A 24,504-nucleotide genomic window follows, 5' to 3' on the forward strand; every position below is an offset into this window, starting at 1 on the left:
ATTATATTTTTATACCGCCCTTCTCCCGAAGGACTCAGGGCGGTGTACAGGGCAATAAATATAAAAAAGCGGAATACAAAAGTTAAAAAATACAGGAAGTCCTCAAGTTAGGGTTAGTTCATGTAATGAAATGAAAGCGAAAGCCCTAATAAGCAGACATATACATAGAATGAAGGCTATTGCTAAGCACATTGATTTGTGCTTAGATTGTAAGCCACCCTGAGTCTTCGGAGAAGGGCGGGATATAAATGGGATTAAAATAAAATAAATAAATAAAAATAATGATCGTTCAAAGTTATAACGGCACTGAGGGGAAAAAAAAGGTACTTATTACTGGTTTTCCTCACGACCGTTGCAGCATCCCCTTTGGTCACGTGGTCAAAATTTAGACGCTTGGCAACTGACTTACGACAGTTGCAATGTCCCAGGATTGTGTGATTCCCTTTTGCGACTGTTAAGCAAAGTCACTGGAGATTCACTTAACAACCATGTAACTAATTTAACAACTGCAATGATTCACTTAACAGCTGTGACAAGAAAGAGTGTAAAATCGAGTAAAACTCAAGTACTTAAGAATTCCCAAAGGTACTTTTTTCAGGAGGCAACTGGACTTTCTTTTTGTTTCTTTGAAGACATTTCGCTTCTCATCCAGGAAGCTTCTTCAGCTCTTGAGTGGATGGTGGAGGATGGAAGGATTTATACTCCTTGCAGACAGCTGGTCATTTGCATCCTTTTCAAGAGCCGTTGAGGCCACCTGGAGGTTTATCTAGGTCCTCAGGGTCACCTGAGTGGTGCAAATGGATGTGGAGCCTTCTTGGAACTGCTGAAAGAACTGTTATAGAAAGATGACACAGATAAAACCTCCAGGTGGCCTCAGTGACTCAAAAGAATGCAGATGACCAGCCCTGGGTCCCTTCTGAGTCTGTGTTGTCTACATCTCAAACTGGAGTGCAAACGATTCCTGTAGTCTGCAGTGTTTTCTGGAAATCCGTTTCAGAACGGTGCGGTAGCACAAACGGACTTCCAGAAAACATTGCAGACTACAGGAACCATTTGCGCTTCAGTTTGTGATGCACACAACACAGACTCATCGCCATCATCCTGTGCCCGTCTTCAACTATGAAGGCATCCAGGGCAGAAAAACATCCTGCAGTCAAGAAGGCTCCCCACCCATTTGCACCACTCAGGTGACCCTGAGGACACAGATGAACCTCCAGGTGGCCTCAACGAGACTCTGCAAGAAGGCAAATGACCATCTGTCTGCAAAGAAGGTAAATCCTTCCATTCTTCACCATCCAGTCAGAGCCGAAGAAGCTTCTCGGATGAGAAGCGAAACGTCTTCAAAGGAAAAACAGTTGCTTCCTGAAAAAGCACCTTTAGTGTAACTATCATTCATTCAGCACCATCATGCTGTGCTTAACCACCATTTGCTTAGTGACCGTTTCATCACCAGGAAATGTGACCCGTGTCCAGTTTTCACAGGACTGTTGCAGCATCCCCGTGATCCAAATTTGGGTGCTCGGCAACTGGCATGTATTTATGACCATTGCACTGTCCCGGGGGTCACAACTTTCATAACCTTCCCAGCCAGCTTCGGACAAGCAAATTCAACTGGGGGTGGGTGGGTGGGAAGCGAGATTCATTTAACAACCGCTTGATTCAGTGTTTTTCTCCTTGTCTGTAGTTGTAGTGATTTGCTTCACAACTTTGGCCAAAAAAGAAAAAGCAAATTGAGGCACAACTCACTTAATGATTGTTGTGGTCGTACGTCGAGGACCAGACGTATTTTACCATAACTTTCCTAAATAAATTCATTGGGTTTTCTGCATTTTGAAATGCACTTTTCTACCCATTTGGAGGCAAGAAATGCGTCCAAGTATGTTGTGCTTGGCAGTGAAACTGGAAACGCCGTTTTCCTTTCACTGATAGAAATTCAAATTATGCTGCTCCTCTATGGAAAAGACCATAGAGATACGAAAATAGAAGAGCCACAAGTACCTTCCCCATTTTGATTCCTGAGGTAACTTGCCAGCTCAGCAGAGCAGAACCTCTTTCAGGTAAGAGGAGAGAGGAAAGGAAAGGAGAGTCCCGTTCTTACGACCCCCTCGTGGCTTTTTTTTTTTCCGGCAAACAAGCGTAAGCCGTCGTAAAAACCGAAGGCTATCTCGTGCCTTTAACAAAGATGGCGTCCAAGGCATTTCCGGCCGCTTCCCCTTTCATCGGCCCGGTGTGAAACCGAAGCGATTGGCGGAAATGACGTCACGAGAGCTTCGGGCTCTTTTGACCACGAGAGACAGAGCGTGGACGGCGGAGCAACATACCTTTCCTCGGATAAACTCTGAAACTGAAGGCTACCTGGTGCCTTTAACAAAGATGGCGTCCGAGGCATTTCCGGCCGCTTCCCTCTTTCATCGGCCAAGCGATTTCCGCCGATGGCGGAGGAGGAAATGACGTCACGAGCGCTTCCGGCTCTTTGAACACGAGGAAAGCGTGGCCGGCAGAGCAGCATGGCGGACGAGGGAGGTGAAGCGCCCGGCGGAGGAGCGAAAGATCAGGCTTTAAAGATATTTTGGTCGCGGGAACAGGCAGAGGAAGGCCCGGTAAGGGCAGGGCTGCCGGTTGGGTCAGGGTTTCCGGGTCCCTCACGCGGGGTGGTGGGGGGGGTGGACTTCAGCTCCCAGAATTCTTTGCCGTTGCCCCTGATGGAGGGCAAGGATGGGGGATGAAGTCTGCGGGCCCTGGGGCTCTCAATTCGGCCTAGGTCAGGGGTCCTCAACCTTGGCCACTTGAAAACTTGCGGACTTCAACTCCCAGAATTCCTCAGCCAGCTTTGCTGGCTGAGGAATTCTGGGAGTTGAAGTCCGCAAGTCATAAAAGGGCCAAGTATTGAAGACCCCTGGTTCAAAGCATCGATGCTATGATTTGAATTCAGAGATTTGCAGACAGCTGTCCTGTCCCTCTCAACCTTCTGTGTGTGTGTGAGAGAGAGAAACAGAAAAACAATAGATTTTTTTATAAATTATAATTAAATTTAAATTTAATTTATAAATATAAACTATATAGATATTTATAATAGATAAACGCAGAGATAGAAACATAGATACAGACTGAGGGGGAGAGAGAAATAGGGTTAGAAATAATAATATAATAATAATAATTTTTTTTAAAAAATGGAGGTCTTTGGAACTTTGGAGGTCATCTAGTTGAGCAGAACAGAGCAGAAGAGAATAACAGGAGTTGGAAGGGACCTTGGAGGTCATCTAGTCCAATCCCCTGCTCAGGCAGGAAACCCTATATCATTTCAGACAAATGGCTGTCCAGTCTCTCCATAAAAACTTCCAGTGTTGGAGCATTCACCGCTTCTGGAGGCAGGTTGTTCCCCTGGTTAATTGTTCTAACTGTCAGGAAGTTTCTCCTTAGTTCTGTAAATAAGAGACATAGAGATAGGCAGACAGATAGAGGCATACATATATAGAGACATAGATTCAGGATAATGCTAATCCTGCCCACAGTGTTGCTGCCACAGAATTGTTGAAAAGTACGTTTTCTTCACGTGGGATACTAATTTTTAAATGCTTACCTTCTAACGTTTTTAAGTGAGACCAGAGCAAGTTCCTAAGCAGACATTGTTTCCAGAGCTGCATGGGCCAGAGACTGAAGATGAAGAGAACACAGTGATATGGCACCAACGCAGAGAGGTAAAGCAATTATAACGGGATTTTTCTCACTGCTTCTCTAGCTGTGAGTAAATTTGTTCCAGGGGAAGTCTCTGCAGTTGTGTCAAATTCATTGCCCATCTTTTTGTGGTGGGCATTGGTCCTAACAGCTGCCAAAGTAATAATCTGTAGTACATGGGCCTTGGAATTCCTTGTGGGTTCTGGGGATAGTTTTTCTGCAGACACTTTTATCCACCCCCCACATTTCTGTTCCTCTCCATGTCTGGCACCATACAGACAAGAAGTACTGATAAAGAAGAATATTTATAGTTTGGGGTTGAAATAATGTGGCAAGGTAATGATTTAGAGCAGGCATGTCAAACCTGTGATGTCGTGTGATATATTGTGCCTTTCCCCCATTACCGGCAATGGGGTGGGCTCGGTTTCATCATGATGCATCCGGCCTACCGGCCGGCAGTTTAACATGCCTGATTTAGAAGCTAACCAGCTTTTATAATGTCAGATGAATGATGCAATGTTAGGAATGACTCAGCAGGGTCTGTATCCCTTTAAGAGCCTGAGTATAAAACGGAAGACCTTGCTGGAGTCTTTCTCTGTCGTCCGTTTCCTGCTGTGAGTGTTTTGTGTTGGAGTTTGCTGAATTGCCACGTGTATGTATTTTGCTCCTAGTGTGTATTTTTAGATGGTGTAATATAAACCACCATTTAATACAAACCACTGTTTACTGTATTTACTCCTGGGTTACCTCAGCACAGTAAGACTGTGTGCGCTGTGACCTAAGCAGTCCTTGGTGCTCTCTGAGCTTTTCTTGCAGACGTGTCATAACCCAAGTCGGCAACGTCATCAGTTCAAACCCCACTCCCTTCTAGCACTGAGGATGTTAGTTAGCTTGGATGATGAAATGTCTGTATGAACATCATCCCAAACGTTGTTTTTTTTTTCAAAAGGCAACTGAACTACTTTGGTTCTTTGTTTTTTCCTTTCAGCAATCCCAAAAAGATTATCGGCAATCGCAAAAAGATTACACACCCATTTGCGTTTTGATTCAGGTAACCCTGAATCAGATATAATTCCCAAAGGGCCTCCGTGATTCTCGGAGAGAGTACTAATTTATTTATTATTATATTTTTTTTAAATTCCATTTATATCCCGCCCTTCTCCGAAGACTCAGGGCGGCTTACAAGTTTAGCAGTAGCCTTCATTCTGTATATATGCCTGCTTATTAGGGCTTTCACACACACACACACACACCCCCAAGCGGCATTATTACAAAGTCAGCTTAATTTATGCCCATTTATTATGGGCATTGTTTAATCATGTTTTAATAATTTTTAATTTTTGTATCTAGTTTTTATGTATTGCCCTGTTCACCGCCCTGAGTCCTTCGGGAGAAGGGCGGTATATAAATTAAATAAATAAATAAATAAATTGCCCCCAACAATCTGGGTCCTCATTTTACCTACCTCAGAAGGATGGAAGGCTGAGTCAACCTTGAGCCTGGTGGGATGCGAACCTGCACTAATTGCAGGCAGCTGGTGTGACTTAAGGAGGCATTAGCCCACTGCTCCACCAATGGTGTCCATCTCTCTCTCTCTCTCTCTCTCTCTCTCTGTGTGTGTGTGTGTGTGTGTGTGTGTGTGTGTGTGTGTTTGAGGAAGGGAGAGGAATGGAAAATCCAAGGAAGTCCAGTTGCTGTAGGTCCACAGGGGTAGGCAGCTGGTGTTACTTAAGGAGGCATTAGCCCACTGCTCCACCAAGGCTCTAATGACCAGATGACTGCAAATAATACAGGTTTTCAGTCAGAACTGAAGGAGCTTCTTAGATGAGAAGTGAAATGTATTCAAAAGAAAGGAAAAAAAAAGTCCAGTTTTTTTTTAAAAACCACCTTTGGGACAACCATGACCTGGATCATTGAACAATCTCCATAGATAATCTGTATGAAATCTGTACATAGATAATCTGTATGAAAACAAACAAGCTCAGAGAGCTTTCCCCCATTCTGGAGAAAAGCTTCCAACAGGATTCTGTGCTAAACAGAATTAAGGTCCACCCTGAATCCTTGCTGCTTGCTTGCTTGCTTGAATGGATTTTTAGAGGATACACTTGTCGTTGGTAGCAGAAAAGGGCGTGGTCTGATTTAAAATGGCTTGACAGAAAAAGGTGTGGAATTTCTCAAGCCAGGCCAGGCAGCTGGGCGGCATCTAGCCAGGCGAGACTGCCAAGACCAGCGGTAAGAACGATAAGGTAGGCAGATAATGTGAACAGCCCAGTCACCATGAAGACTCGCAGATAATCCTGGCTTAGGAAACTGAATTGACCAAAGAAGGGACGAGCATCAGTTAAGGAAAGAACGCTGCCTTACCTTTTCCCCCGCTGTCTTTTTCTCTAAAGGGAACTGAATTTTCCCTTCCTTTTTTTTTTTTTTTTTTTTTTTTGTAGAAGGTTTTGGATTGAGATCGTTGACCTCATGCTCACCCCGTGGCTGGATGGCTCCCTTTTAATCTTTGCACAGGTGAGTCGCAAGGAAACGAGGAAAGCTTTGCTCTGGAACAATCTCCTGCGTGATTATAACATTCAGGGGTCAATTTTGATGTTCGACCCAATGGAATTGGGTGTGTCTAGTCCAGGGGTAGGCAACCTCGGCTCTTTTATGACTCACGGACTTCAACACCCAGAATTCCAGCATGGCTGGCTCAGGAATTCTGGGAGTTGAAGTCCGTGAGTCATAAAAGAGCCGAGGTTGCCTACCCCTGGTCTAGTCTTAACAAAGAGAAGGACGAAGGGTGACATGACAGCAGCCTTCCAATATCTCTGGGGCTGCCCCAAAGAAGAGGGAGCCAAGCTATTCTCCAAAGCCCCTGAAGGCAGGACAAGAAGCAACGGATGGAAACTAGTCAAGGAGAGAAGCAACCTGGAACTAAGGAGGAATTTCCTGACAGTTAGAACAATTAACCAGAGGAACTACTTGCCTCCAGAAGCGGTGAGTGCTCCAACACTGGATGTTTTAAAGAAGAGACTGGACAGCTATTTGTCTGAAATGGTATAGGGTTTCCTGCCTGAGCAGGGGGTTGGACTAGATGACCTCCAAGGTCCCTTCCAAATTTGTTATTATCATCATTGTTATAATAATAATAAGTTGGAAGGGACCTTAGAGGTCATCTAGTCCAACCCCCTGCTCAGGCAGGAAACCCTATACCAGACATGTCAAAGTGGCGACGTCATGTGACGTTGCGCGACGTCTCAGAACTTTCCCATTGCCGGCAATATGATGGGCGCGGTTTCTCCGTGATGCTCCAACCCACGGGCTGGCAGTTTGACACCCCTGCCCTATACCATTTCAAGCAAATGGCTGTCCAGTCTCTCCTTAAAAGCTTCCAGTGTTGGAGCATTCACCGCTTCTGGAGTCAGGTTGTTCCACTGGTTAGTTGTTCTGTCAGGAAGTTTCTCCTTAGTTCTAGGTTGCTTTTCTCCTTGACTAGTTTCCATCCGTTGGTTCTTGTCCTACTTTCAGGTGCTTTGGAGAATAGCTTGACTCCCTCTTCTTTGGGGCAGCCCCTGAGACACTGGAAGGCTGCTATCCTGTCCCCCCTCGTCCTTCATTAAACTAGACATACCCAATTCCAGCAACCGTCCCTTGCATGTTTTAGCCTCCAGTCCCCTGATCATCTTTGTTGCTTTTCTCTGCACTCTTTCTAGAGTCTCAACATCTTTTTGACATCGTGGTGACCAAAACTGAATGCAGTATTCTAGGTGTGGCCTTACCAAGGCATTGTAAAGTGGTATTAGTACTTCATGTGATCTTGAACTTCACAGTTATTATGGACATCTCATTCACCATAATTCAGAAATTGCTCCCGAGAATGCTTTTTCTAATGCCTGAAACAAGGGAAGCTAATATGCTGCTAGAAAATCAGAACTAGGCGACTTTAAATTCTAGTTCTAACGTCGTCAGAAAGCCGGATGGATATTTTTGGCCAGTCCCTCTGGGTCCCAGGAAGAAGGCAGTGCAAACTAATTCTTCAACTGGTCACTGAATGAACTGTTGTAAGTTTAATGAGTCCATTTCCCACGTATTTCAGAATCCTGAAGTCTACTCTCTTGAGGTCTACTCTCTTACGCTCCAGCTTCTAGGTTAAAGTCAGCCCCGCAGCCAGGAGCTGCTCTCTTCTCTGTTGGGGGTGGTGCCTCTCCCGGTGCAGCCACGTCAAATTCGGTCCCTGCCTGCTCTGTGGCGGGAACCGGCCCTGCGACTGCCACATTAAAGCTGTAGTTCATGGGCCCCTGGTTAATGTCGTTGGACCCGGGGATAAAAATAGGCTACAGACATTTGTTATAAAGCGCCAGGCATTCTTATGGAGCCAGTGATATGAGCAGAATATAAAATAGAAGAATAGAATAGAATAGAATAGAATAGAATAGAATAGAATAGAATAGAATAGAATAGAATAGACAGATTGTAGAAGAATAGAATAGACAGATTGTAAAGTAGAATAGACAGATTGTAGAATAGAATAATTAGAATAGAATAGAATATAGAACAGGCTCCACGCCCATTTGCACCACTCAGGTGACCCTGAGGACAGATAAACCTCCAGGTGGCCTCAATGACTCTCTAAAACAGACGTCAAACACAAGGCCCGGGGGCCGGATCTGGCCCGCAAAGTGGTTTCAAGTGGCCCGCAAAGCCATCCTGGAAACAGTGAGCGAACGGCCCCCACTGCCTTGGCCCTGGCCCAGAGACCCTCCTTCTGCCAGAGACCCTCAGATCTGTCCCACTCCTGCCCAGGCCCCCATAGGCACCCTTGATGCGAACGATGTAGAGCTGGCCATGCCCACCCAGTAGGCCATGCCCACCCTGGCCATACCTACCCGGTCCCCTGAGGGCAACCACAATGCTGATGCGGCCCTCAATGAAATTGAGTTTGACACCCCTGATATAGAAGAATAGAATAGATTGTAGAGTAGAATAGAATAATAGAATAAAGTAGACAGATTGTAGAATAGAATAATTAGAATAAAATATAGAAGAATAGAATAGACATTGTAGAATAGAATAATAGAAGAGACAGATTGTAGAGTAGAATAGAATAATAGAATAACGAGAAGAGTTGGCAGGAACCTTGGAACATCTGGCTGATTGTGATTAATAATGATGATTTGGAAGGGACCTTGGAGGTCATCTAGTCCAACCCCCTGCTCAGGCAGAAAACCCTGTACCATTTCAGACAAATGGCTGTCCAGTCTCTTCTTAAAAACTTCCAGTGTTGGAGCATTCACCACTTCTGGAGACAGGTTGTTCCACTGGTTATCTATTCCAACCTCCACCCCCCCCCCCCAAAAGCAGGAGACCCTACACCATTTCTGACAGATGTACAGTGTCTGGAGTGATACGGTTAGCAATGCCTCCCACTTCCAACCCCCCCAAAGCCGGGCCAGAAGGATACCCCTACTCAAAAGCCACTGAGAGGTTCAGGACAGCCAGAACACTCCTGGTAGATTCTGTAACTTCATTTTTTTAAAAACATTATGGGTTAGACTAGCCCACAGGTCAGCAACCTGCGACTCCCAGTCGCTTGGTGTGCGCGCACCTCTAAATGGAGAGTGGCACCGCCCGTTCCGAGAGGTGCGCACGCACTTTTCCGAAGGGTGGAGGTGCGCGCGCACCTCCAAGCCGCCGCCGTCCCGTCCAGAGACCTGCCGCGTTCGTCAAACATGGACGAACGCGGCAGCTGTGCAAACGGGATGGCGGCGGTTTGGAGGGTGCGCGCCGCGTTCGTCTATGACGCACGTGGTAGGTCTCCGAACGGGACGGCGCGCACCTCTCCAAAGGGGAGACCCGTCGCCGTGCAGGTGCCTCCCATTTTGCGCATGCGCAAAATGTTTTTTGCGCATGCGCGTGAGTGGACGCACACGCGCACACTTTTTGCGGCTCCCACTTTTTTGTTTGTGTGATGGATCCGGTTCTGAGTGGCTCTTTTCCTTTTTCCGGTTGCCGACCCCTGGAGTAGCCCAAGATTAATAGCACAGGTAGTCCTCCACTTACGACAACAACTGAGCCCAAAGATGTTGCTAAGCAAAACATTTCTTAAGTGAGCTTTGCCCTATGTCGAGACTTTTCTCCCCACTTTGGTCAAGTGAATCGCTGCAGTTGTTAAATCAGTAACACGGCTGTAGAGTGAAATCTGGATTCCCCTATTGGCTTGTCTTGTCAGAAGGCCATAAAAGGGGATCCCGGGACACTGCCGGCGTCATAAATGTGAGTCAGTTGCCAATTGTCTGAATTTTGATCAGACAATTTGGATGGAGGATGCTTCATCGGTCCTAAGTGTGGGAAAACAATCATCAGTCACTTTTTTCAGTGATGTAACTTTGGATGGTCACTAAATGAAATGGTTATAAATTGAGGACTGGCTGTAATTCATCTCTTTTTAAAAAAAAAGTATTTAAACATTTTAAGATGGATTCATTTAATTTTGGAATCCCAGGAGTGACAGAAGGGTGCGATGTTTCTCTCTCTCTCTCTCTCTCTCTCTCTCTCTCTCTCTCTCTCTCTCTCTCTCTCTCTCTCTCATTTTATTCATTTGTAAATGATATGCAGAGTTGTAGAAAGAAGCATTGTACATTTTTTAAAAAAAACAACAATTGTTATTGATTCCCTGGCAGATCTTCTCTCATCCAGAATGTTGTCGGGAACAGTTGTTAAGTTGAACGTTCAGCCTTGGGAAGACGGGGCAAAAGGTCTCGCAACACAGCATCCACACACCTTTATTTTGAAAAGACCCATGAAGAGAAAAAAAAGTGCTATTTTGTTCAGGAAAAGGCCCAAATAAAGGCCAAACATGGATTGTTGCCCTGAGCCTGTTGGGAAAAGACAGTGGATCGTTTTGATTTATTTGGTAATGAAGCTGGAATATTCTCTTTTAATTGCTTCCTCTCCTGTGAAAATATATATATAAATATATATGCAATATATATAAAATTTATTTATTTATTTATTTTATTAAACTTATATACCGCCCTTCTCCCGTAGGACTCAGGGCGGTTCACAAAGTTTTTTAAAAACAATACAGCAAATTACAAAAATTTAAAAACAATTAAAATGATTATATTAACCTTGAAATAAAAACCCCAATTAAAATATAATTGAAACCCCAGTTAATACTCTCAGTCCAGGCCAGAAAGCTCAAAGAGCCATCCTGGATAATATATTTATCCCGGAGTTCAGTGACTGTCGTACTTTTGATATGAATATACCTGGGATTCGAGTTTTTAAAATAGCTATAGGTGAGCAGCGTTGCTACAAGCCAGGAGGCAGGAGAATCTTGCAGAACAGAAAACGATCAACTACGAGAAGCTAGCCTTTCTACACAAATGCATCCGAGACAACCTACCACTGAAATCACAATGGAAAAAAAACACTGGTGGATGCGGTGGAGGGTCAGGCGATGGTCTGACAGTTCCAACGTCGGACAATGTATGCCCTAATCAGTGACCATCATAGAGGCGTTGGGGCCTTGACGGCAGGAATCCAGAGACATCAGGAATACTGCCAGACTGCTGGCGCACGAGCTCTATAATACGCTCAACTTCCACATATACCATGCCACACGAAGGGCACGCCAACACAAGGCCGAGGTACTCGGACAAAAATTGGAAATTCTAAAAGGAGCTGACAGTTGTGGCAACACTAACAAGCTGGTCCACAACCTATCATCAAAACTCCTGACATAACAGACAAACTATACTATTGCAGCGCGACGCCGGTCTCAACCTGACGGACGCGCAGTGCATTGACTTTGCCACAGCCCTCAAGTAGGTGTTCAGCGCATTGAGGCCAGTCACGAAATCAAAAACTCCCATCAGGCAACACGTCACAGGGCTACTCATGAATCGTAGACAATGTCATCTCCTGTCAGCGGCGGAGAAGGAGGCCTTGGAGGAACTATGGAGAGTGTTCCATAATTATCTTACCAGCAGACAAGGGCAGGGCAACTGTTATAATGGACAAGCACATGTATAACCAAAAAGCCCAGACATTTCTCGATGACACAAATGCACATCAAACTGTTGCAAAGGGCCCGATGACAACACTTAAAAAGCAACTCAATAAGACAGCAGAAAAACTTAAAAGACAAGGCAAAATTAGTGAGGATGATCTGAAGGCAATACCACCCAAAGACTCAGCCATGGCAAGGTTCCACAGATTGCCAAAAATTCACAAAGAGGGGAATCCACTGCGACCCATTGTGTGGTTTAGGGGCACGCCAACCTTTGGTCTGGCCAAATGGCTAAGTGGATGGATACAACATCTGGTGGAAGGCAGTGTGACCACAGTAAGATCATCAGAGGAATTCCTAAAAAGATTAAAATCGCTTAGGATAGAGGATGACGAGATCATGATGTCATTTGATGGGACATCACTATTTACCTCCATCCCACAAGTTCTGGCCATCTTGGTGATAAAGAGCCGACTACGACAGGAGGAACCACGACACCCTAACTTGCTTAATACGGAACACATCATGCAACTGATGAACCTGTGCCTTAAGACATACTTCACGTACGAACAGCTAAAGGGCACGCCAGTGGGGTCCCCTATCTTGGGAATCATCACGGAGGCTGTCTTACAGGGAACTGGAATTTAAAAGTAATGTCTGACTACCGCCGCAAGTTCTGGGCCAGGTATGTTGATGACACTTTCGCCATCATTAAATGACAGGACAGCACCAGGTTCGTGGAAGAGCTAAATTCAGTCTACTCAGACATTCAATTTACAGCAGAGGAAGAGGCCAACAGCACCTTGGCATTCCTAGATGTGCTGGTCAGCTGCCAAACCAACGGCACCCTCCACATGACCGTCCATCGCAAAACGACACACACAGATAGGATGCTACACTATGATAGCAACCATCTGCTGTCATATAAGATCAGCTGCATCCAAACGCTCTTTTAGGAGATTGGACACCCACTGCAGCACGATGAAAGCAAAAATCAAGGAACGAATGTACCTCTTGTCTCACATGCAGGCGCAACGGCTGTCCGATGGACTTCACCCGACAGTGCAGCAGGCGTCAGAGACCCCGTAGAACAAAAAATAGATTAACAACTACAGTTTGGACAACGCTCCCATACATCAACGGCGTATCAGAGGCAACAGCACGGACACTGGCACCTTACAACGTCAGTGTGGCACACAAGCTGAATCAGACGCTGTGTGCCAAAATAATGCGCCCTAAGGAACCGTTGCCCAAAGATGAGAGATCCATCGATGGTCTACAGGGTCAGAAGTAATAACTGCCACTGCAGTTACACCAGATAAAACCGCAAAGCGACTTAGGACCAGGATCCACGAGCACGGGTTGGCCGTCAGATGGCGCGAACAACACTCGCAGGTGTGGACACATGTAGCTGACAGCAATCACTGCTTTGACTTTGCAGGAGCAGAGGCCATTGCCCAGGACCCCTCGGTTGTTCAAAGAGGCCGGTTGTTCAAAGAGGCCTGGCTATCAAATGAATATTCAATCAACCGACATATAGATCTATTACCAGCCTACCAGCAACAGCAACACAAAAACTCACAGCGAATAACAAAGAATGCTGCCCATACACAGGAAGGAGAGGGACCTAGTTTGCCCAGAGAACAGCATGAAACCACAACGGGGAAAAAGAGAGACGCCAAACACAACCCATTCGGGAATTAGGAGGGAGACGACAGACCAACGAGAAAAGGATAGCAGGAGGAATGCTACCAGATGTGACCATGCAACAACTTACGGGCCCACAGGGCGGGACAACTCACAGGACGATCTGGCAATGACGTTGAGCAGCCACACACGAAAGCGGGAGGAGGAAAAGCACCAAGACTCAAACAAGCAGATGCGATAGGATTAGGAGCAATACAACTGGCTGAGGGCGGGGCGGTTACACGCTCGATGAGCAGAGCGTTGTAACAGCGAGCTACATAAGCAAATCTTCCAGCCACCGGCTGTTACTCTGACTACATCGGTAGAGGACCAACGAAAGCTTAGTATTAGACAGTGGTTGGTTTTTTTTTTAATATTTATCCTGGAGTTCAGTGATTTTGTCATACTATATATAGGCAGGGCAAAAGGAGAGGGGCATTGCGCCGAAATTCAAACAGCTGTCAACAAGCGCGACTGAAGCAGCAATTGAGCAGTTGATTATAGGAGGGCGTGAGCCAGATAGACTGGTAACAAGCTCGTTAGCCAAACAATTGGCGTTACAGAGACTATAAAAACATGATTCTCAATCCTGGTTAGAACTCTTGACGGATGTCAGCAGCTGCTGACAAAAGCTAAGTCTTTAAATAAATTTTTTAAATCTTGGTGATCTGTGTTTTAGTTTTTTATGTGTGTGTGTGTGTGTGTGTGTGTATGGATCTGCTTCTCCCAGAAGAAGGAAGCTGAAGCCACCAGCCTGAGGATGACGGATGGGATTCCGTCGAAACGTTGCTCCTACACCTTCAATTCTACGTGGGAAAAAACCCGAATGACCAAAGATCCACATACAAACACCCGCGAAAACCTCAGAAAACGTGTATGTGTGTGTGTGTGTGTGGTTCCTTGTCGTTTCCCACTGCCTTGATCTTAGATGAATTAATGGATCTATACTCTTCATTTCATTACTTACACAAGGTATCCAATACTGTCTTCAAGTTGGAGTAATCTGAATTCAGTACAAAGTTGTTTGCTCACACAGGGCCTTCTGAGGAGCAGATATCTGGTTTGCACACCTTTTGCACACCAGTTCTGCACTTCTATAATGTTACCTCTCACAGTTTGTTGGTTAGAATTCTTCCAAGTAATACCCAATATTATTTATTTATTGGATTGTTATCCTGCCTTTGTTACTCAAGGCAGTGAACATACCTAATACGACTTCCTCCTATTTTCCCCATAACAACAACCCTGGGAGGTGCTTTGGACTGAGAGACAATGCCTAGGCTAAAGTGACCCACCTGGCTTTCGTGCCTAAGACGGGACTAGAACTCAGTCTCCTGCTGATTGGCACAAAGTCACCCAGCCAGCTTTCATGCCTAAGGCGGGACTAGAACTCGCCGTCTCCTGCTGATTGGCCCAAAGTCATCTATCCTTTTTTTCGCCGTCACAACATTCATGACCGACTTTCATTTTTTTCTTGACTATTACCAATAAATCTTAATTCCGAGGCTGGCGCTTTCCTCTTTGTTTCCCCTTAAATCTCAAAATCTAATTTATGAAAGCATGAAGCTTGGATGATCATGTCCACCAGTGTATTTTGATTTTGAGGAATCACTTTTTTTAAAAAAAAAAAGCTCAACAAAATTTAGTAAATAAAATAACAAAATTCCCACCCTATCTGGTCTGAATAAACTGATAGCAGAAGTTATTTTAAGTCATTGACTTCAACCAACACCCCCGGAAAGAATGTTTCTAAACAATTTTTGAGGAATTGAAACTGTTTGTTTTCAAAAATTAACTATTACTGAGGCAAGGGTGGGAAAAACATGACCATTTAGAGAACAAACAATGTTAGAGCCAAGAATTTCAGTAATGGGAGAATTGTTAGGCCAGGGGTAGGCAACCTTGGCTCTTTTATGACTCGTGGACTTCAACTCCCAGAATTCCCGAGCCAGCTTGGCTCAGCTTGGAAACCTCTCCCTTCAGCATGGGTGGCTCAGGAATTCTGGGAGTTGAAGTCCACGAGTCATAAAAGAGCCAAGGTTGCCTACCCCTGGGTTAGGCTGTCCGTCAAAGATCAAACTGATGCAGGATCCCTCGTGGTTTTCAAGACGAGTCACGCCTCATATGCTGACAGGAATCCAAAATGGCTTTTGATCAGTGCTCCTCAACCTCAGCAGCTATAAAATATGTGGACTTCATTTCCCAGAATTCCCCAGCCAGCTAAGGCAGGATGACTGGGTGTTGTGATTCAGGGTCAGCCTGTGGGTTCGGCAGTTCGGTCGGACGACTCAGAGGAGGAGGGGGGTGTTGAAGATAGCCCTCAGCCAGGCCCCTCCCACTTGGTCACCACAGAGACCCAGCTGTGTGAGCCTGACAGCGTGGATGAAGTTGACCCACAGCTGGCCCTGTTCAAGGACGCCCGATGCAGGAGGCAGTCAATAAGGAGTAAACAGGAAGGCAATGGGGCTTCTCAGAAGGAGGCAGAGAGAAGCCACGCCCTGAACTCTATATAAGGGGAATGTGTGGGGAGGGCTGGTTTGCTGAAGGCAACCGCTCGGATAGTGTTTCAAAGCTCCTGTATCTTGGTTCGTGTCTTGTTCGTTTTTGTAGTAATAAATTTGGCAGGCGTAATTCCAGCCTCTTGCCGTTTGTAAAGAGGTTGCCTTTTCTGCAGGGCCGGTAGCAGGCTGGTACAGAACACTGGGGAATTCTGGAGTCAACAAGTCTTAAAGTTGTCAAAGTTGGACACCCTTGCCTTACAGCAACGTAACTTAAGTCGCCTATTACAGGTAGTCCTCGACTTAACAACCGTTCACTTAGTGACTGTTCAAAGTTGCAACAACAACTGAAAAAAGTGACCTACAACTGTTTTTCACACTTAAGAAAGACCATTGCAGCCTCCCCAGGGCCACATGATCGAAATTCAGACTCTTGGCAACTTGACTCGTATTTATGACGGTTGAAGTCTTGCGTGGCTCATCTGATCTCTTTTTGAGACCTGACAAGCCAAGTCAACGGGAAAGCTAAATTCACTTAACTGGGTTATTAACTTGAGAAATGCAGTGATTCCCTTAACAACCGTGGTAGGGAAGGTCCTTAAACGGCAGAATTCACTTAGCAACTGACTCATTTAGCAACAAATATTTTGGGCTCAAATGTGGTTGTAAGTTGAGGATTACCTGTATTAGTTGTGCAGACAAGTCAAGCCCAATTGGACTCAACCTGGACTGGGACGGGGAAGCTGAAAATAAAACACTTTGGAGGTTCTCCGTTATCCAGGACATAGTTATCCCGAAGGTGCTTTTTTCACAAGGTAACTGGACCTTCTTGTTTTCCTTTGAAGACATTTCGCTTCTCAACCAAGAAGCTTCTTCAACTCTGACTGGCAGGTGGGGAAGGGAAGGATTTATACTCCTTGCAGACAGCTGGTCATTTGCCTTCTTTTAGAGCAGGGGTGTCAAACTCAATTTCATTGAGGGCCGCATCAGCATTGCAGTTGCTCTTGGCGGGCTGGGTGGGTGTGGCCAGGGTGGGCGTGGCCTACTGGGTGGGCGTGGTCAGCTCTACATCATTCTCATCAAGGGCAGGAGTGGGACAGATCTGAGGGTCTCTGGCAGAAGAAGATGGGACCAGGGCAAGTGCCAAGGCATGGTCCACTGGAAGAGCCTCACTGTTCTTCTCAGGCCTTGGGAGGGGGGGTTGGACGGTGGCGTGGAGGTCAAGCCTTGGTGGAGCAGTGGGCTAATGCCTCCTTAAGTAACACCAGCTGCCTGCAATTAGTGCAGGTTCGAGTCCCACCAGGCTCAAGGTTGACTCAGCCTTCCATCCTTCCGAGGTAGGTAAAATGAGGACCCAGATTGTTGGAGGCAATTAAGCTGACTTTGTAATAATGCCGCTTGGGGTGTGTGTGAAAGCCCTAATAAGCAGGCATATACATAGAATGAAGGCTACTGCTAAGCACATTGATCTGTGCTTTAGATTGTAAGCCGCCCTGAGTCTTCGGAGAAGGGCGGGATATAAAATGGGGTTAAAAAAAAATGCCCAGCCCAGCCGTCAAGCACCCACTGCACTAAGCCCAGCCTGACTTCCCCAAGGTGGTGCCCAGCTGTACTTACCTCCTCCTTAAGGCTGCTGCTGCTGTGCTTGTTCTCGTTAGCCAGGTTGCTCATGATGGGTACGAGGGCAAAGTCATGAGGGAGGCCCCCTCCATGTGAGCAGACCTGGCTTTGTATCCAAAACTTCCTTAGCAATATGACGGGAGACCCCCCAGGATAGGCCAGGAGGAGGGGACAAGGGGATGGTGAAAGGGCAGCAGGGCAGGACTAAGGCAGGACTTCCCTCAGACCCTCCCTCTCCTTCCTTCCTTCCTTCCTTCCTTCCTTCCTTCCTTCCTTCCTTCCTTCCTTCCTTCCTTCCTTCCTTCCTTCCTTCCTAGTACAGAGTGGTAGGAAAATATTTGAGATGAGGGAGGGAGAAAAACAGGCAAGAAACGCTGGGGAAGTGTCATCTTTCGTGAGGAACAAAGAAATGCACCATCGCCTGGAAGTGGCCAGCACATGGCCCTCGCCTACTGGTGGGCTCTGGGGGAGGGGATGCCATGAACAGCATGACAGTCGATGTTACCTGCGCAATGCTGCCCGGCCCCCAGCCTGCCCAGTTTTGGCAGGCAGTGGGGCACTTTCCTGACAGTGCCGTGAGGCTGAGCCCGGTGGCACGAATCTGAAGAGAAGCGCAACGCTGCCCAGGCCCTAGCCTGCCCACAGTAAGCAGGGTCATATGCTGGCCACTTCCAGGTGATGGTGCATTTCTTAATTCCTCACAAAGGGTGATACCTCCCCATCGTGCGCCCAGGGGGCACTGCTGACGCGGCATGGGCCAGTCCCTCATTGTTTCCAGATGGCCTTGTGGATCTAAGACTGAACGTATTTCAGCATAGATGACCACCACAAAATTGTACATTGGCTCCCGGCTGGCCGGGCCGGGGCCAAGGCAACAGGGGCCGTTCCCTCACTGTTTCCAGGATGGCTTCACGGGCCACATGAAAGCACTTCGCGGGCCAGTTCCAGCCCCCAGGCCTTGTGTTTGACGTCTGTTTTAGAGAGTCATTGAGGCCACCTGGAGGTTTATCTGTCCTCAGGGTCACCTGAGTGGTGCAAATGGGCGTGGAGCCTTCTTGGAATTGCGGAAGGGACTGTTATAGAAAGATGACACAGATAAAACCTCCAGGTGGCCTCAATGACTCTCAAAGAATCCAAATGACCAGCCCTGGGGTGCCTTCACTGTGTTGTCTGCATCTCAAACTGGAGCGCAAATGGTTCCTGTAGTCTGCAATGTTTTCTGGAAATCCATTTCAGAATGGTGCGGGAGCATGAACGGATTTCCAGAAAACATTGCAGACTACAGAAACCATTTGCGCTTCAGTTTGTGGTGCACACAACACAGACTCATCCCCATCATCCTGCGCCCGTCTTCAACTGTGAAGGCATCCAGGGCAGAAAAACATCCTGCAGCCAAGAAGGCTCCCCACCCATTTGCACCACTCAGGTGACCCTGAGGACACAGCTAAACCTCCAGGTGGCCTCAGCGACTCTCTAGATGGAAGCAAACAACCAGCTGTCTGCAAGGAGTATAAATCCTTCCATTCCTCACCAGTCAGAACCTGAAGAAGCTTCTTGGATGAGAAGCGAAACGTCTTCAAAGGAAAAACAAGAAAGCCCAGTTGCCTCCTGAAAAAGCACCTTTGGGACAGAAAATGGAAGGAAAAACTCAGGAAGACCGTCCTCACTTACTTTCTCCCAGTTCTGTCCTAATAAACAATCTTGCCGTCGCCTTGGTTGCTGCTTGCGAGTTATGTTTGACCAGACAAGTGAAGAGCGACGAGTTCCACTTTTCGGTGGCCGTGAATTTCATGGAACTGTTGCAGGAGTAGGTCCCATCGGAATTCAAAGTTGTCGCAGTAGTTTTTCCTTTACAGCCAGTACTCTTGCAAAACAAGTGCACTTTGGCACCATCTGGATAGAAACTTTCTGCATGGCAAGTGACCGTCACAGTGGTGTTCAGTTGGACGGGGGAAGGCGGGCTGTACTCCAGACGGACTTTGGGAGGAGCTGAGCAAAGAAAGCCAAAGAGATCAGTCAGAAGAGCTTCAGATTCACGGGTCTTGCCTGCAGGACCCCTAGAACAGAGGTCCCCAACCCCTGATCTGTGGACCGGTACTGAGCTGCGGTATGCCAGCAATTGGTCCGCACAAACAAGCAAAGCCGCATCCACAAGATGCAGGCAGCACACAAAACCACGCACTCTCCGGTCCGTGGAAAAACCTCTCTCCACGGAACCGGTCCTTGGTGCCCCAAAGGTTTGCGGATCTCTGCCCTAGAAGATCAACTGATTCTGCTCTCCCAATTGTGGCATCGGGAAAGCAAGAAGGTTGTCTGAACGCAACCCTGGTGTGAAAAATCCAGAACTTTTGTTTTGCAGGAAACCCCAGATCAGAACTTGACACTATGAGCAAAGAATGAAATAAGAAATCCCAACCAATTCTCGGAAAGTCTTTGTTCTCATTAGTTTATTTTGGGTGCGTTTCGACCCTGCAACCTTCATCAGTATAAGTCAGTTGCCAAACGCCTGAATTTTGATCATGTGGCCACGGAGATGCTGCAACGGTCGCAAGTGAAAATCGGTCGTAAGTCGCTTTTCCAGTGCCGTTGTAACTTCAAACAGTAAACGAACTTTTATAAGTTGAGGACTACCTATCCGTAGATTATAAACCTAATGATGACAGCACAGGTAGGATAGTCTGAAAATCTACCACTCGTCATTTAGAACGCTCACTAAAGCAATGGTTGTAAGTCGGGGACTACTCATATGGCAATACGTTTGCAAATACTGATCACCTCATCCTGGACGCTGCAACCACTGTAAATATGTGCCAGTTGACAAACAATGAGATAAATGTCCGGGGTGAACAATCGGAGCCATGCATGAATAATCAAAAGTTACCAGTTTTATTATCCACCACCTATATCAAAGTTCCCCAACTTTTGGGGGTTGGTGAACTGGAGAGGGGGGAGGGAGGGAAAAGAAAAGAAAAGATGGTTTGTTTGGGTGAACGCATACGCGAGCACATGTGTGCACACAAACGCCCATTGCTCCCACAAGTCGGGCCATGAGGGTCCCTGATGCTCATGGTGACGCTCATGTGAATGGGGCCAGAAACACCCATGATACTCACACGAGTGGGGCCACAAAACGGCCACAATACTCACACAAGGGGGGCCTCAAATGCCTGCAACTCATGAATGGTGTCACAAATGCTTGCTATGCTTGTGGGAATGGACCGTGAACGTTTGCAACGTTCACGTGAATAGGGCTGCATGCACACGTGTGCTCTGGCCAGCCACTTTACGTGGCCCGTGAGCCAATAGGCTGCTACTGCTAGTGGGTCATGGGCCACAGTTCAGGGACCCCTCACTATATTACAAGAATCTTCCAAGACTGCTTGTCTTCCCCTGGGAATGAATTGATAAGGCTTCATAGATCCTGGGCTTCATTCAAACGTACGCTGCTTGCAACTGTGTAAGGATGCCAAGCTATTTCCCAGCTTAACCCCTCCTCCTATCCTGGCAGTTTCCCAATATATTCATTGCCACATGTCTCAGTTGATTAGAGTGGATGTCCTTTCCGAATGGCACCTACCTATCACAGAGACCTGCACCTGTTCCTTTACAGTAGATTCTCTCCTTTGGTGACCTTTCTTGACAACTGAGCAGTAGTAGATCCCATTATCATCAAGGCCAATGCTGCTCAGGCTGATGCTGAAGTCAGTTCTCGATCCTGGAATGAGCCTCACCCCACGAGAAAAATTGTGATGCTCCCTGTAGATTAATTTCTGGCTGTTGCCCAAGTATTTGTCCCATTTTGCGCTTGCTGGCAGGTCCAGCTGAGTGAGGGTGCAGTTGAGAATGAGGGTCTTGCCGGCTGTGATCTGCGTGAAGGTGGACTTGGGTGTCTGAGGTTCCGTGCTCAGACCAAGCCCTCCAACAGCTGAAATGGAAAATAGCTTCTGTTTATTCTGGAGATCCAAAATGGCCATAGTTGGGAGTCAGGCAATGCACGGCAGGGTTATTTCAACCCTACTCCTTGGCCTGCTTCCATGTTCCTTTAAACCTAGACCTTCTCTTCTGCACACACAGCCCAAGTAGGACATCTGTGGTGGTGCGTAAGAGCCAGGCTGATGCAGTGGATAGAAGGCAGTACTGCAGGCTAACACACTGCCCACTGCCAGGAGTTTGATTCTGACCAGCTCAAAGTTGACTCAGCCTTCCATCCTTCTGAGGGAGGTAAAATGAGGACCCAGATTGTTGGAGGGACAATATGCTGACTCTGTAAACCACTTAGAGCGGGCTGTAAAGCCTTATGAAGTGGTATATAAGTCTAAAGGCTATTGCAATATTTTTCCTTCCTTCCTTCCTTCCTTCCTTCCTTCCTTCCTTCCTTCCTTCCTTCCTTCCTTCCTTCCTTCCTTCCTTCCTTCTTTCCTTCCTTCCTTCCTTCCTTCCTTCCTTCCTCCCTCCCTCCCTCCCTCCCTCCCTCCTTTTTCCTTTTCCTCTCTTTTTCCTTCCTCTGAGCCCTTGTAGTGCAGTGCTTAGAATGCAGAACTGCAGGCTAATTCTTTTGACTGCCATCAGTTCGATCCTGACTGGCTCATGGTTGACTCAGCCTTCCATCCTTCTGAGGTCGGTAAAAGGAGGACCCAGATTGTTGGAGGGGCAATATGCTGACTCTGTAAACCGCTTAGAGAGGGCTGGAAAAGCAGTTTGAAGTGGTAGATAAGTCTAAGGGTTAGTGCCATCCTGACATAGCGATTATTCCTGGAATGGAATTGTTTACGCTGTGTTAATATTCTGCATCTAACAACATGTGAAGTGATAGCGTGGCTTTAAACCACACCGGTGAGACCACACTTGGAATACTGCATCCAGTTTTGGTCGCCACGATGTAAAAAAAGATGTTGAGACTCTATAAAATAGAGTGCAGAGAAGAACAGCAAAGATGATCAGGGCTCTGGAGGCTAAAACGAAGAACAAAACAGGAACTGGGTTTGTCTAGTGCAGGGGTCGGCAACCTCGGCTCTTTTATGACTCGTGGACTTCAACTCCCAGAATTCCTGAGCCAGCATAGCTGGCTCAGGAATTCTGGGAGTTGAAGTCCACGAGTCATAAAAGAGCCGAGGTTGCCGACCCCTGGTCTAGTGTAACAAAGAGAAGGACTAAGGGTGACACGACGGCTGTCTATATATAGAAGGACTAGGGGCGACATGATAGCAGTGTCTCAATTTTTGATGGGGTGCCACAAGCAAGAGGGGGTCAATCTATTCTCCAAAGTGCCTGAAGGCAGGACAAAAAGCAACGGATGGAAACTCACCCAGGAGAGAAGCAACCTGGAACTAAGGAGAAACTTCCCGACAGTTAGAACAATTAACCAGTGGAACTACTTGCCTCCAGAAGCGGTGAATGCTCCAACACTGGAAGTTTTCAAGAAGAGACTAGACAGCCATTTGTCTGAAATGGAATAGGGTTTCCTGCCTGAGCAGGGGGTTGGACTAGATGACCTCCAAAGTCCCTTCCAACTTTGTAATTCTGTTATTCTATTCTGAGGGCAGGACAAGAAGCAAAGGGGTTAAAGGGCGATCCAACCTAGAACTAAGGAGAAATTTCCTGACGGTGAGAACAACTAATCAGTGGAACAGCTTGCCTCCAGATGTGGTGGATGCCCCATGGCTGGATGTTTTCCAAACTAGACTGGACAACCACTTGACTGGGATGGGATGGTGTTGGAACAAGAGAGGAAAATGCTCCGTGAAAATCAAGACAGCCAAGGTGGAGGTTGCCTCAACTCCTGAATTGGAGACGAGATGAAGGCAATCACAAAGGGAGATGGTGAAGAAGAAGATCATGCGAGGACATGTCCTTGGGGGGTGGGGTGGGAGTTATAAGCGTGGGCAGCCTTTCAACAACCTCTGAAGAACCTTTAAACCACAGTCTACTAATCTCCCTGGCTTCCCGCTGGAAATCGGAGCAATAATAACTAACCTGTTTTCTGAGATGAACACATCCTGAGGTTTTGCAGAAGCAGGAAGAACGGAAGCTGAAACGGGCCCAGGATTGTCAAAGAGGAGTTCAAGGAAGCCATGCCGATACCAGCAGGAGAACCATCTGGAGCTGCTTCGTCTCTTGCTCCACCCAAAACATTTCCTTGTCAAGACGGAGCAAAAGGGGAACCCGCGTTTCCTGCTGCTAATTTTGAACCATTTGCCTCGTTTGCAGTGGTTACTCTGTAAGGGAGTGACTGAGGAGAGTTTCCGGAATTCTAAATTTATTAATATCCCAAAGCAAAAGACGGAGACGATGCAAGAAGACCCTAGAATAAACCAGGATGGAGACTTCAACGGTGATTTCTGTTCTGCTTCACTAGTTGGGTAGTGAAATGTCTGCACGAAAACTCGGAGCTCCCTAAGGTCCCCACGGTTATCCTCCTCCTCCTCCTCCTCCTCTCGCAATCCCGCCCCTTTCTAGCACTGATGATGTCACCTAGTTGGGTCATGAAAAGTCGGCAAGAAAGCCACCAAGCTCAGAGAACCCCAAGGAACCCATGGTCCTCCTCTTCCTCCTCCCTCCTCCCTCCTCCCTCATTCCCTTGTAGCGCTGATGATGTTACCTAGTTGGGTCATGAAATGTCTGCAATAAAACCACTAAGCTCCAAGGAACCCATACGCCTACTCCTACTCCTCTTGCAACCACTCTCCCTTCTAGCGCTGATGATGTTACCTACTTGGGCAATGAAATGTCTGCTAGAAAACAACTAAGCTCAGAGAGCACCAAGGACCCCACAGATCTCCTCCTCCTCCTCCTCCTCCTCCTCCTCCTCCTCCTCCTCCTCCTCCTCCTCCCCTTGCAACCCCTCCCCCTTCTAGCATTGATGATGTTGCCTAGTTGGGCAATGAAATGTCTTGTAGAAAACAACCAAGCTTAGAGAGCACTACGGGCCCCACAGTCCTTTCCTCCTCCTCCTCCTCCTCCTCCTCCTCCTCTCCTTGCGACCCCTTCCCCTTCTAGCATTGATGATGTTACCTAGTTGGGCAATGA

At 46.9% G+C, this 24,504-nt stretch overlaps 2 protein-coding genes and 1 long non-coding RNA gene across 4 annotated transcripts in view; 1 reads left to right on the forward strand and 2 right to left on the reverse strand.

Moving 5' to 3' along the window:
• LOC310639331 (tyrosine-protein phosphatase non-receptor type substrate 1-like) overlaps positions 1-24,504 on the reverse strand; it is a 184,737-nt gene that overhangs the window by 105,650 nt on the left and 54,583 nt on the right. The window lies entirely within an intron of this gene.
• On the forward strand, positions 1,460-11,461 carry LOC310639375. Its single transcript, XR_014492281.1, has 4 exons — positions 1,460-2,600; positions 3,598-3,698; positions 6,117-6,189; positions 10,341-11,461. It is a non-coding gene; the product is annotated as an uncharacterized lncRNA (long non-coding RNA).
• Positions 10,310-24,030, reverse strand: LOC310639326 (immunoglobulin kappa light chain-like). Of its 2 annotated transcripts, XM_083360964.1 has the most exons (5): positions 23,452-24,030; positions 21,056-21,403; positions 19,149-19,467; positions 12,686-12,756; positions 10,310-10,535 (listed from the first exon to the last, which is right to left on the reverse strand). In XM_083360964.1, exons 1-5 carry the CDS (start codon positions 23,549-23,551, stop codon positions 10,390-10,392), a joined length of 984 nt encoding a protein of 327 aa, XP_083217090.1. In that variant the 5' UTR covers positions 23,552-24,030; the 3' UTR covers positions 10,310-10,389. The 2 variants fall into 2 exon arrangements, with proteins under 2 accessions (XP_083217090.1, XP_083217091.1); XM_083360965.1 differs by lacking the exon at positions 12,686-12,756 and having other exon boundaries at positions 19,150-19,467.

The sequence above is a fragment of the Vipera ursinii genome, assembly GCF_947247035.1.
Source record: "Vipera ursinii genome assembly, chromosome: 3".
In the NCBI taxonomy this organism is placed as follows: Eukaryota; Metazoa; Chordata; class Lepidosauria; order Squamata; family Viperidae; genus Vipera; species Vipera ursinii.